Below are 11,842 nucleotides of genomic sequence, written 5' to 3' on the forward strand. Positions count from 1 at the left end.
TTGTTCCAAAGAACCACGTAGGAAACTTTTCTATAGGATTCTAATCCCTCAAACTTCCTTCATTTTTCCTTAGTTCCAAAGGAGGCCTTAAATTGAAGTGACTTTAAACTTTAAGTTATGCATGCATGTCTATCGGTCTAAAATGTAGATGTGCAAAATTTCATTTCTACTACTGCACTACGTAAGTAATTAGTACTACATCCGTTCACGAATATTTATCGTCCGCTATCTCATTTTTAAACCAAACCATGACAAATTAAAAAACGGTGGGAGTAGATATTTAATTGATGGATGAACTAGATTATAGCATGCATTGTTTCGTTTGAGAATTTCATAGGCAATACATGCAAGAGACAAGTTATACTAGAAGCATTATATATTTGATTTTAACCTTCTTGGGTCTAACTTCTCAGATAAAGCCTAAGAAAAAATGGTGTCCCTCTATTGTTCTAAAATAGCTAAAAAAAAGCAACAAACAAATAAGTTGGAATCCAAAGATCGAGTAGCCAGCTTCATAAGGAAATAAACTTTAAATTAGTATGCTTATAACATTCAATATTGATGTAAACTAAACATATTTACTAAAAAATCATTGCAATTCTAAAACCCCTTTGAGAAAAATTATAATTGAATGAAACTTTAAATAACTTAGCATCAACATCTATAATATTCTTGAATTTCATTCCTATGTTGGTTTTAATTAATTGGAGAATAAAATAATTATACGTAGCAAAAAAGACTTAGCTAAATACTTTTGAACTTGAACTTAAAATTCAGTAAATACTAATTTAATTTTTCTCATCAAGCATATAACTAAAATTGTGCTCACAATAATATATAAATATTTGCATAATTAGTTTTTAAGAAAATATAGTAAAGAAAAAAAACAAAATATCGTGCAGCACTGTTCTTATACCTAAACGGATCTAGATGGCCCACTCGACCTACTTGTCGACTTTAGCCCAGCATGATCTGCTGATCCGCTCTGCTCCCCGTCGCGTACACCCAGTCGATAACCTAGGCATGGACCACCAATTCTCTTTCCTATCTGGGCTCAAGTGGCTCGATCACCTTACACCGTTCGATTTGATCTGTTGGTCATTGTGCACCAAAGCTAGTATAAAAGGCATTTTTTCGATTGAGGACGAAATCGTAATAATTTCTTCCCCAATGTAGGTATCTCTAAGTGTGATATCATGACATAGGTGGATTGTGTGATATCGTGGTCTAAGACTTAAGACCGTCTGCAACTGTCTACACAAAGTTACCTAAAACATTGTTTTGCACTTTTATGCATTGTAGACTACATTGTTCGCATAGTGGAGTTTGAATATGAGTATGGGATGGGTAAGCTACTGGAGATAGCCTAATAGAATTAATAGAATACTCATACCAATAAGGTGCATCTTCTTTTTCGAAAGCATACCTCGAAAGAACCTCTGGGTTGAACGTGCTTGGCCTAGAGCAATCTTGGGATGGGTGACCGATCGGGAAGTCTTATTGGATGCGCATGAGTGAGAACATAGTATGTGCAAAAGACTCGTGTTGGTTTGTGAGGATTTTCTATGATCCTATATAGGGCTGATAGGAGTAAGTACCACCGATCCAAGAGTGGACAGGGTGTTACAAATGGTATCAGAGCTGACCCTCGTGGTTTTCACGGGTGTGTGTGGGCTAGGGGGTCGGGTATGTGGCGCGTGGTGCATGTGGGCCCAGAGTTGTCACATGGCATGACATATGATGACGCTAGACACATACGTGGCCAAGAGGAGAGGTTCCTGGCTTGAGGTTGACCAATGAGGACGTCAGTCTTCTAAGAAGGATGATTGTGATATCCTGGTATAGGTGGATTGTGTGATATCCTTGTCTATTATTTAATAGAATTAATAGAGTACTCATACCAACAAGATGCTTCTTCTTTTTCGTAAGCCTGCCTCAAAAGAACCTCTAGGTTAAGCATGTTTGGCCTAAAGCAATCTTGGGATGGATGACCGACTGGGAAGTCTTCTCGGGTGCGCATGAATGAGGACAAAGTACGCGCAAAAGACTCATGTTGGTCTGTGAGGATTGTCTATGATCCAATAGGGCTGGCAGAAGTAAGTACCACCGATCCAAGAGTGGACAGGGTGTTACACTAAGTCTCTCTCCCTCTCTCATGAGCGCCTCCTGTTCCTCTTTGTCTTCTGCAACTCTGGTGAGCGAGACAGGACACAACAGTGTCCATACGCTACCTATGGGACCACTTGCTGATGTGCTCTCTCCCTCCCCTGAGGGCGAGCACGCTAGTATCGAACGACCTCTCGGTGGTGCCTAAGGGCCTACATGTGGCATTGCGCTAGACCGACGATCACACCGCCTTTTGACCTAGTCGTCGTCGACTAGGTAAGTCTTACCCCTCCTTCTCCTTATGTTTATGTGTGCTCAAGATGGTTAGGGTTGGAGTTCAGGGAAAACCAATGAGGGTTCTTTCTTCCCTTTTTCTGTTTGCTTTCTAGTGGATGAATATGAAACTTTTAGAGGATTTGCTCGGTTTCATCCCTTAAATTCAATGTTTTGAAATATCTAGGTCTAAGGTTTGGACACTAACCTTGCTTCGATATCACTATTAATTACCTTGTACATGAACCCTAGCCAATAGATGTGACATGTACCTATAATTGGGGTACCCCGAGACAACAAAGTATAGTCTGGAATATTAGAGCGTTGCATCGCCTAGGATGACCCCCCGAAGAGGGAGACTCGACCTGGCAACCCCAACCAAGATAGGGCTGGTCACCCCGATTTAATTCCCTTGACCTGAATCGCCCAGCATAGTCTCCTCGACCAGGACGGATCCGCCCCCAATCACCTTAAGCAAAGTCCCAATCCAAGTCATCCCAGTCAGTCAGCCCCAACCTCAACTGCGCCAAGACATGTCATTCTAGACCATATACCCCTAAAAAGATACCACAACCCAGGTATCATAAGCCTCTGGAAAGGCATACCACATTTATGATCCTATGACCATTCGACACACGCTCTTGACTATGGTCTGCTTGGGCCACGGTCTCGCATCAGCCTGATGGCCTGACCCATTTTCAACAGCAGGTCCACAATAATTATGTGGTATATGCACGAACGCAAATCTAGTGATTTAAAGAGACCGAGTCCATAAAGAGGTACATGGCTACATGCTTACATGCAACACTCCTGCATGCGACTATAGTGGATACATGGCCATTATATATTCTACTTGTTGTATCACACTTCACACCAGTGGAAAAAGGAGCCCGGGCGCCTGCCCGACCCGCTTGGGAGCTGGGTCCGCCACTAGTTCCACTTATACAACCCAGATAAATGAGCTATATCTTGAAGAGTTTTAGTAAATAAGAGACTAACCCTGCTTCGATATCGCTATTAATTTTAAAGGACCTTGTACATGAACCCTAGCCAATATATGTGACATGTACCTATAATTGGGTACCCTAAGACAAGAAAGTCTAGTCTGGAATATTAGAGCGTTGCATTGCCTAGGATGACCCCCGAAGAGGGAGATCCGACCTGGCAACCCCAACCAAGATAGAGCTAGTCACCCTGATCTAATTCCCTCGAACTGAATCCCCCAGCATAGCCTCCCGGACCAGGGCGGATCCGCCCCTAATCACCTTAAGCAAAGTCCCAATCCAAGTCGCCCCACTCAATCTACCCCAACCTCAATTGCGCCAAGACATGTCATTCTAGACCATATACCCCTAAAAATATACCACAACCTAGGTATCATAAGCCTCTCGAAAGGCATATCGCAATTATGGTCCTATGACCATTCGACACACGCTCTTGACTATGGTGTGCTTGGGCCATGGTCTCAGCCTGATGGCCGCCCATTTTCACGGGTTTCTTAAATGTATGTCGGTTGTACATTCCCTAACAACTGGTTGTACATCTAAACTAGAAAGGTCCCCCTTTACATTTCAGACCTCAAATCTCTTGCAGTATATAATTAGATAGCCAAAACCAAGATCAGCTGGATTAGCGAGAGAACTCATGGATATCTGAATAGTCGTTTGCATTATCCATCAGTTTCTATATGGACAGTCGGCAAGAACATCAATGTCCATGCTAGAATTATCATGCAGTTGTACAACACATGCACGAGACCCGTGCGTGCAACAAAGGAAGAAAAGGGAGCATCCATCCACCACCCAACAAGGCTGAATAAATAACTATGAACAATAAATCGATGGTACCAACAACGGCTTTGTGAACAAGCTGCAGACTTGATCTTCAGTCCAGTCCAGTTCAGATCAGCTCACCAATCTAGGCTAATGTTCCTCGAGAGGAAAAGGTTGTCGATGTACTCTATGATAGGACTAGAAGCATCAATGTATCTCCTCATCTCCTTCTGCACGGAGAAATCTGCGTCAACAATCAATAAAGGACACTGTTAACACTTGACATGAAGAGTCGGCAGAATATCTGGTTTCGGACATTGGCATCTCAGATGCCTAACATTTGATGATAGAACATCTGCCGCAAAACATTTGATCAATCCCTCTCTGGAGAAATAAAGGCATTTTCTTTCGAGAAAACGAAATTCGAAGATTGGTAAAGTTGTAATCCTTCGAAACGTGGTGGGTCTTTGCGTTTGCTTACCAGTTTCATTCAGCCGCACTATCAACTGCTCCCTAGTTGGAAGAGTGTACATGCCAGCACCAACAGCCTTCCTGATCGCCCAGCTATGAAACGGCGCGCAGACCTGCCCGTAAGCTATCGTAGCAGCATCATACAATGTCCCCCTGAAAAAAAAACAAGTGCCAAAGAACAGAGCCACCAGTCAATATATAAGTATCATTTTAAAACAAAACAGCTATCTGTCCAAATCATAGCACTTGACAGTTACACATGTACATGCAGTAATAGCCTTGTGAGCACCAGCTGGCAATTTGGTAAATGTATTTAACCACATCCACATGACAACCAGTTCGAGATCATGCAGTTATCATCGTACACATTCTGACAAAAGGACATCATACGCTGTATACAGGCCTTGAGATTCAGTCAATGTGGCCTATCTTGCCTGAAATATTCAGACTTAGTGATGAGATGTGTTCATGTTTGGTTGAATGCAACGAGACGTACTCGGTATCGAGGAATTGCTCGAAGAGGGCTTTAATGAGGCCGAGGCCGAGACGGACCCTGCGTAAGTTCCGGGAGTGGCTTCCCTGCTTCTTCACGCAGTCATTCTGGATGTCCTTGTCGAGGATGTCGCTCAACGTGCGGTACGACTTGCCGGCACCGATGAGATCGTTCACCTGGAAAGATGGATGGCTGATATGAGCATTCAGTATTCGCACGGGGAGGCGCCGTTACATTCCTTCGCCGGAAGGCCGGGAGTACGCGTGAGCAATTTTGATTGGTATACTAATGCCGACCACTGAAATTTTGAAAGACTCTGCACGCAATCGAGAAGGAAGCTTCCTTGGAAAAAAAGATGCAAACTTTCGATTCCTGTGATGACGTACGTTAAATTTTTTTTTGAAAAAAATAAGGAAATGATATAATAATCCAAAGTAATTTTTTTGGGCAACGTCGGTCGTCGGTGAACGCTGCACGATCTGATGAAAGTCAAACAACGTGGCGCCATGTTATCCAGGCACGGAGATCGCAACAACGGTCCAAGCGATCGGGGCGAAAAAAATAGGGGGGGTCATCGCGCAGAATCAATCGCGAAAGGGATCGGTCGGCGGGACAGCGGGATCGTAGGGCGCTCACCTTGGTGACGTACTCGATCTCGGCGAACCTGAAGGCCATCCCGAGGCTGCTGAAGAGCACGGAGACGAGAGCGCAGGAGTCGCTGAAGGGAGCGAGGCGGAGCTCCCCGCCATCGGCCTCCATGCCGCGCGCCAGCTCCTCGAACGCCTCCGCCACAGCCGTCAGCGGCTTCTCCATCCCCTGGCGCGCCGCCACGACGGCCGACACCCCCTCGCACAGCTGCTCCGACGGCGCCTGCTCCTGCTCCTGCGCCGACGACCACGGCATCTGCCTGAACCCGAGCATCCTGTCTCGTCCTCTCCGTGCCTCCTCCTTCTGCCTCTCTCTCCCCCGGCCCCCCGGGAAACGTCACGCGTGACGGCTGGCGGGCGCAACGGAGCGGTGGTGGTGGCGCGGGCGAGGTGTGCGAACGCCTCGCCTCCGCGCGCGGCTCGCTGCTCTGTGTTGGGGGAGGGGAGAGGGTGGAAGGCTGGCTGGCTATGTATAGGAGGCGGCCGGAATCGGAATTCTGCCGTGGGGGGAGAAAGACTGAGAGGACTCGCGTTTTGGCGAATGGATCCTGCTTTATATAGCCATCTCGTGCGAAAGGAGGTGGGGCCGTGGGGGTTCTATTCTAACCGAACGGACAGTGACAGGCCGTGGCAGGTTAGCATCCTAATCTTGGAGTGAATTTAAAACAGACATCACGCAAGCCACGCTGTTACTGTTTCTATATGATTTCTACCCAAGAAAAACACGTGCAAATACGCCCATCTGCACAGGACATCTGTTAGCGACATGCGCCTGTGACATACTGACATCACTCGAATCCCCGATGTTCCACGCCGGGCCTCGTTTGTGAATCACGTCTTGCAAATTTTTGCAAGCTACATAGAGGAAGTAGTGTCGTTTGGTTCACATATTTATAACGTAATGACATATTTATAACGTAATGAGTAACTGATAACGTTAAATCATGTTTGTTTTAGTCTAACCGTAATCAGATACCACACTAAAAATTGATACCAGTCTATTCAAATTTGTTACCGCCAGTAATAAGCGTAAACCATTACCATTATCATTTGCGTTACATTTTTGAACCAAACAGCACCTTAATGGCTGGATTGTATAAACATAGGTAGCATATGCATTATTACAAGTTGGATCTCCTGTTTCAACTTGCATTTTATGAAAAACCTACAGGCTAAAAGAAACGTGCCCTAACTAGACTGAAGTACTAAAGCAAAGACTCCGTAATCGATATAAATTCTTTGACATCAAATACAAATGGTTTATCATCATTAATTCTCTACTGTTCTCTAAAAATAGGTTTACAACATCTTTATCCCATTCATCTATACTGGAAATGTGTTATTTGTCGAATGCTATAGGTTTGACGAGTGCAAAATCTCGGACACTCGAGTGTTACTCTTGACGAACAAAGACACTCAGACAAAGATCCCCTCTATGACGAGTGCAAAATGCTCGACATACAAACACTCTCGGCAAAACCATATTTTCCGTGCCCAACTCTTGCCAAATCTAGACACTCGGTAAAGCGTCGTCAACAGCTGACGGGCGTTAACTATGTCGAGTGCCACAGGAAGGTACTTGACAAAGGCACTGTCTTTGTCGAGTGTCTTTTTCTGACACTCGACAAAGTTTATTTGCTTTTTTTCTTTTCCCCTCCAACTTTTTTGTACTGTGTTCATACAATCTCTAGACCTACATGTTCAAATTTGGCACATTTCTCAAAGTGTTTGTTATATCTATTAGATTTAGTACATCTATTTCAATTTCTTCGAATAATTCACATTTGAACGGCAAGTCACTCGAATAATTGAAAGCAACAAATACAAAATTGATATTAATGTTATTGAGCACATTTTGCGGCCTTATTTAGCAACAAACGAACATTCGAAGATCATGTTCACGAAACATGACTGCGAATTTGCAATCCCGTTGTTAAATTGTATAAAACGCAAAAGAAATCATAAAATCATGAAACTTGTCGAGATCTCATGATATCATTATGTAGAGTTTGTGATAAAAAATTTTACAGAGCTTCGTGAAAGTTGTCACGTACGACGTGTACAAACCTAGTCGGCCTCTGTAGAAGTTTCATGATTCCATGTAGAGGCCGGCTAGGTTTGTACACGTCGTATGTGGCAACTTTCAAGAAACTTTGTTAAATTTTTATCATAGACTCTACATATGATTTCAGGAGATCTCGATAAGTTTCATGATTTTCTGACTTCGTTTGTGTTTTATACAATTCAAAACAACTCGATCGCAGTTCACGCTCATTTTACGTGAACATGGTGTTCGAAATTTCTGGTTTGTTCCTGAATTAGGTCGTAACTTGTGCTCAATAACATCAATATAATTTTTTGTATTCATTATTTTCTATTCTTCGAGTGACTTGTAGTTCAAATGTGAATTGCTCGAAGAAGTTCAATTATATGAACTAAATCTAATAGATATAGCAAACTTTGAGAAATGTGCCAAAATTCCATGTGTTGCTCTTGAGACTTTTGGAACACAACACAAAAAGTGGGAGGGGAATAAAAAACAAACAAACTTTGTCAAGTGTCCAATGGAGACACTTGGCAAAGTGGTCCTTTGCCGAGTGCTCTTGTAGGAGGCACTCGACACAATTTTTTTTAAAAAAACTTCTTTCCCGGTTGCCTATCAGTAGACACACGAAAAAGGAATTGATGACATATATTTTTTTAAAAAAATAAAAACTTTTGTGCCGAGTGTCCGAGACGTGGCACTCGATAATTTTTTAAAAAATAAAAAATTTCTTTGTCGAGTGCCATAAAAAATTTATTTGCCGAGTGCCAGATCTTAGGCACTCAGCAAAGTCGATGTATATAACCCTACTCGTCATCGTCTTCTCTTCACTCCTCTACTCTCCTCACCTTCATTGCGCTAGAGCACAATGTCGCCGCCGCCTCTGGCCACCTCCCTGGTCATCCCTGTCGCCTCCAGCTCTGGCCCTTGTCCGCGCTCTCCCTCGCCGCTTCCGCCCTCAGGCATCTCTATCGTAGCCGGCGCTGACCATCCACACCGCTCCGGCTAGGCCTGGGCGTTCGGTCTTAACCGAGTATTCGGTTCGGTTCTTTCGGTTTTTTAAAATTTCAGTTTTCACAAACTAGGAACCGAACTATTGCCTACAGAAGTGAGAACCGACAGTTCGGTTATCTACACTTTCGGTTCGATTTTCGGGCATGACCGAGCAGACCGAGAGTGTACCTGGGCCACTAGCCAACCTGACTGGGTGAGTTCAGGCAACAGCAGCATGTCAGCTACACTTTCAGGTTTCAGCACTAACACAAGCAATAATACAAATTTAAATAGAACAGTTCACAATATATAAGTGTATGATTGACAATTAGACATAGACTGATGAGCTAACAATATAGTCTTCACAGAGTTAACAAGGACATAAGTCTTCGGTAAGACATAGCAGGCTGCACAACAACAAATTCTCTAAAGTTTGAAGCACAATAACAACAGTCAGCACATCATGTTCATCGGCAAGACTCCATTGCGATTGCGAGCTGGGACCTTTCAGATTTTGAGCGCTACGCAAACACGCAAACAGGACTCCAGGAAGTGGGGCGTGTGGCCGTGGGGCACGCCGACAACGGCAACCAACAAGGCGATGAGCAGCACTACAGCAGGCACTCAGGCAGAGGCAGCAACGCATTAGACAGTATTCATCAAAGACTCGAAGTTTCACAAGAGGATTGGTCGCTTTGGGAAGAAAACTCTAGTACCAGATAGATAGCAGTCGTTGAAGTTTGACAAGAGGCGTCGTGAGCTGCCGGCTTCGGATGCAGCCAATGACAGTGAGCCGGCGAGGCGGCGACGGTCGACGGCGAGGGTCGAGGGAGAGTCCTCCGGGCTCTAACGGTGACAAAGCTAAGTGACGATGTGTCGCCGCCACTCCTTGGGGCTGGAGACTGGAGGTGGAGGCGCGGGGTTGAGACATGAGAAGTTAGGGTTACAACTTACAATGTTCGACGGAGATAGATACGGGGTGGACGGATATGGGCTGGGCTGATTGCCTGATTCAGTGCATTGTTGGGCCATTCGGTTTGATCGGGTACCCGACTAATGTAACCGAATAACCGAATAATATATCGGTTTCTACCAACTAGGACCCGAACATGAACCTGAGAACCAGTATTTCGATCTGATCGGTCTCGGGTTCGGTCTGATCGGGTTCGGTTTTCGGTCTCGGGTATTTTTTCCCAGTCCTAGCTCTGGCCACCTCCCTCGTTGTCCTCACTGCCTCCAGCTCTTACCCGTGTCTGCACTCGCCCTCACACCTCCGCCCCTAGCCATCCCCGACGCAGTCAGCCCCAGTCATCCTCGTCGCCTCCGACCACCTCCCCGGTATCATATATTACTTGGATTGATGTGAACTAGAATACTATAGATTGATGCAGTAGCAATCCTTAATCGATGCAGTAGCTAGACGAGAACTGTATTTTCACTAATTACTATATTTAGCACTTTAGCCTAAATAAAGTCTAGGTGAATGTATTCTTGTTTAACTATCTTTGTTTAATCATCCTTTCATGTCGTATTAGGTTTGTCCTAAGTCAATCTCTCTTAACTTTGACTATCAAATTTGATGTTCAACAAAATGCAAACTATATATTATAGAAGTTCACTTGAGATCATGTATATGTTCATGTAAGCCATGGTGTTGTTATTTTTTAGGATTTAAAACCTCACCGTGAAGGGGAGTTACTGTAGATTTTTTTGTATTGGCATGCTTGTGTTTATTGTTTTTTGTAGAGAAGAGAGAGGCGTAGCTGAGCTAGAGTAACTAGGCCACATGATCGTCTTCTTAGCCGTTGTGGGTCTGCCTACACCGCGTGTGTCGCCACTACACCGACCCGCCATAGCACCACTAGTCTGACTTCACTGTCACCCTAGGTATAACCTGCATTTCCATATCATGGTCGTAGATCACATAACCCAGTTAGCCATCTCCCGTTTGAAAGAGATACGATTGCAAATATGCATATCTTTGCATATTTATAACTTCATATGTTTCAAATTGTTCACATTTGTTGGACATCATGTGGATGCATATATGGAGTTAGTTCCTATGCTCTACTTCAATCCAGGATGTGTATTTGGTGAACATCGAGGAGGTGCTGCCGAAATTCTATCTCGGTTCGGAATAGAGCATGGAAACTTACCCCATCTACGCATCTGCACGGTGGGATTATGACATATCCTCAACTATTAGAAAGTAGGAATGTAGTGTTCCTTTAGGAAGAGGTTTAAATTACTCAGTGCTAATATGTTAGAGGATGGAGGCAGTGGCGGAGGACGCTAGAAAATTTAGGTGTTGCTAACACAACGAAGAATAAAAATTTATGACACAGTTTAAAATAACTTATAGCTACAAAATAAGTAATAGATGTTGAAAAATACCTTATTTAATAGTTATCTTGATTATAATTCATTTACAACCAAATGCTATATAGCGAATAAAATCTGTGAAAAAGAAAAAATGAGTAACGAATGACAAATTGTAGTAAAAATTGTTGAACAAGTGAAATAAGAATATACCTTTACGAATGCTATATTTAAAAATTGAAAAATCTGCACATTGAAAAATCTAATGGATTAGACACATTCAATAATTCAAATATTCACGCGCATAATCAAATAAATTGGATTTAGAATTAGACTACTCACGCCGGACACTGCGACGGATCGAACAGCCGAGCACCGAGCAGCGGACAGCGAAGCAGGCAGCAATGGCAGCCAGGCAGGCGAGCTGCGAGCAGCGGACAGCGGAGCACGGGAGCAGGCAGCACGCAGCAGAGGCAGCCGGGCAGGCGAGCAGCCAGCTGCCCAGCGCCGAGCAGGCGGCTCGCCGAACGCCCGAGGCCCGAGCAGCCGAGGTGCTGCAGCCTGCAGGCGAGCAGCCAGCGGCCCAACACCCAGCAGGCGGCTCGCCGAGCGCCCAAGGCCCGAGCGGCCGAGCTGCTGCAGCCTGCAGGCCTGTAGTGCAGCGCGGTGCGCCGGCAGAAGCGCTGAAGGACTGGACTACTGGAGCGTTCGAGCGGAATAGCGC

At 44.5% G+C, this 11,842-nt stretch overlaps 1 protein-coding gene and 1 pseudogene across 2 annotated transcripts; both read right to left on the reverse strand.

Annotated features, from left to right (window-relative positions):
• Positions 1 to 4,026: 4,026 nt before the first annotated feature.
• On the reverse strand, positions 4,027 to 6,332 carry LOC100273327 (putative glycolipid transfer protein (GLTP) family protein). Of its 2 annotated transcripts, none has more exons than XM_008669391.2 (4): positions 5,752 to 6,332; positions 5,119 to 5,291; positions 4,633 to 4,775; positions 4,027 to 4,395 (listed from the first exon to the last, which is right to left on the reverse strand). In XM_008669391.2, the coding sequence occupies exons 1-4, from the start codon at positions 6,034 to 6,036 to the stop codon at positions 4,289 to 4,291; spliced, it is 708 nt and encodes a 235-aa protein (XP_008667613.1). In that variant the 5' UTR covers positions 6,037 to 6,332; the 3' UTR covers positions 4,027 to 4,288. The 2 variants fall into 2 exon arrangements, with proteins under 2 accessions (XP_008667613.1, NP_001141240.1); NM_001147768.1 differs by having other exon boundaries at positions 4,030 to 4,381; positions 5,752 to 6,280.
• A 2,733-nt stretch (positions 6,333 to 9,065) lies between these two features.
• Positions 9,066 to 10,086, reverse strand: LOC118473246 (uncharacterized; annotated as a pseudogene).
• Between the last annotated feature and the right edge of the window lie 1,756 nt (positions 10,087 to 11,842).

The sequence above is a fragment of the Zea mays genome, chromosome 1, assembly GCF_902167145.1.
Source record: "Zea mays cultivar B73 chromosome 1, Zm-B73-REFERENCE-NAM-5.0, whole genome shotgun sequence".
Taxonomy (NCBI): Eukaryota; Viridiplantae; Streptophyta; class Magnoliopsida; order Poales; family Poaceae; genus Zea; species Zea mays.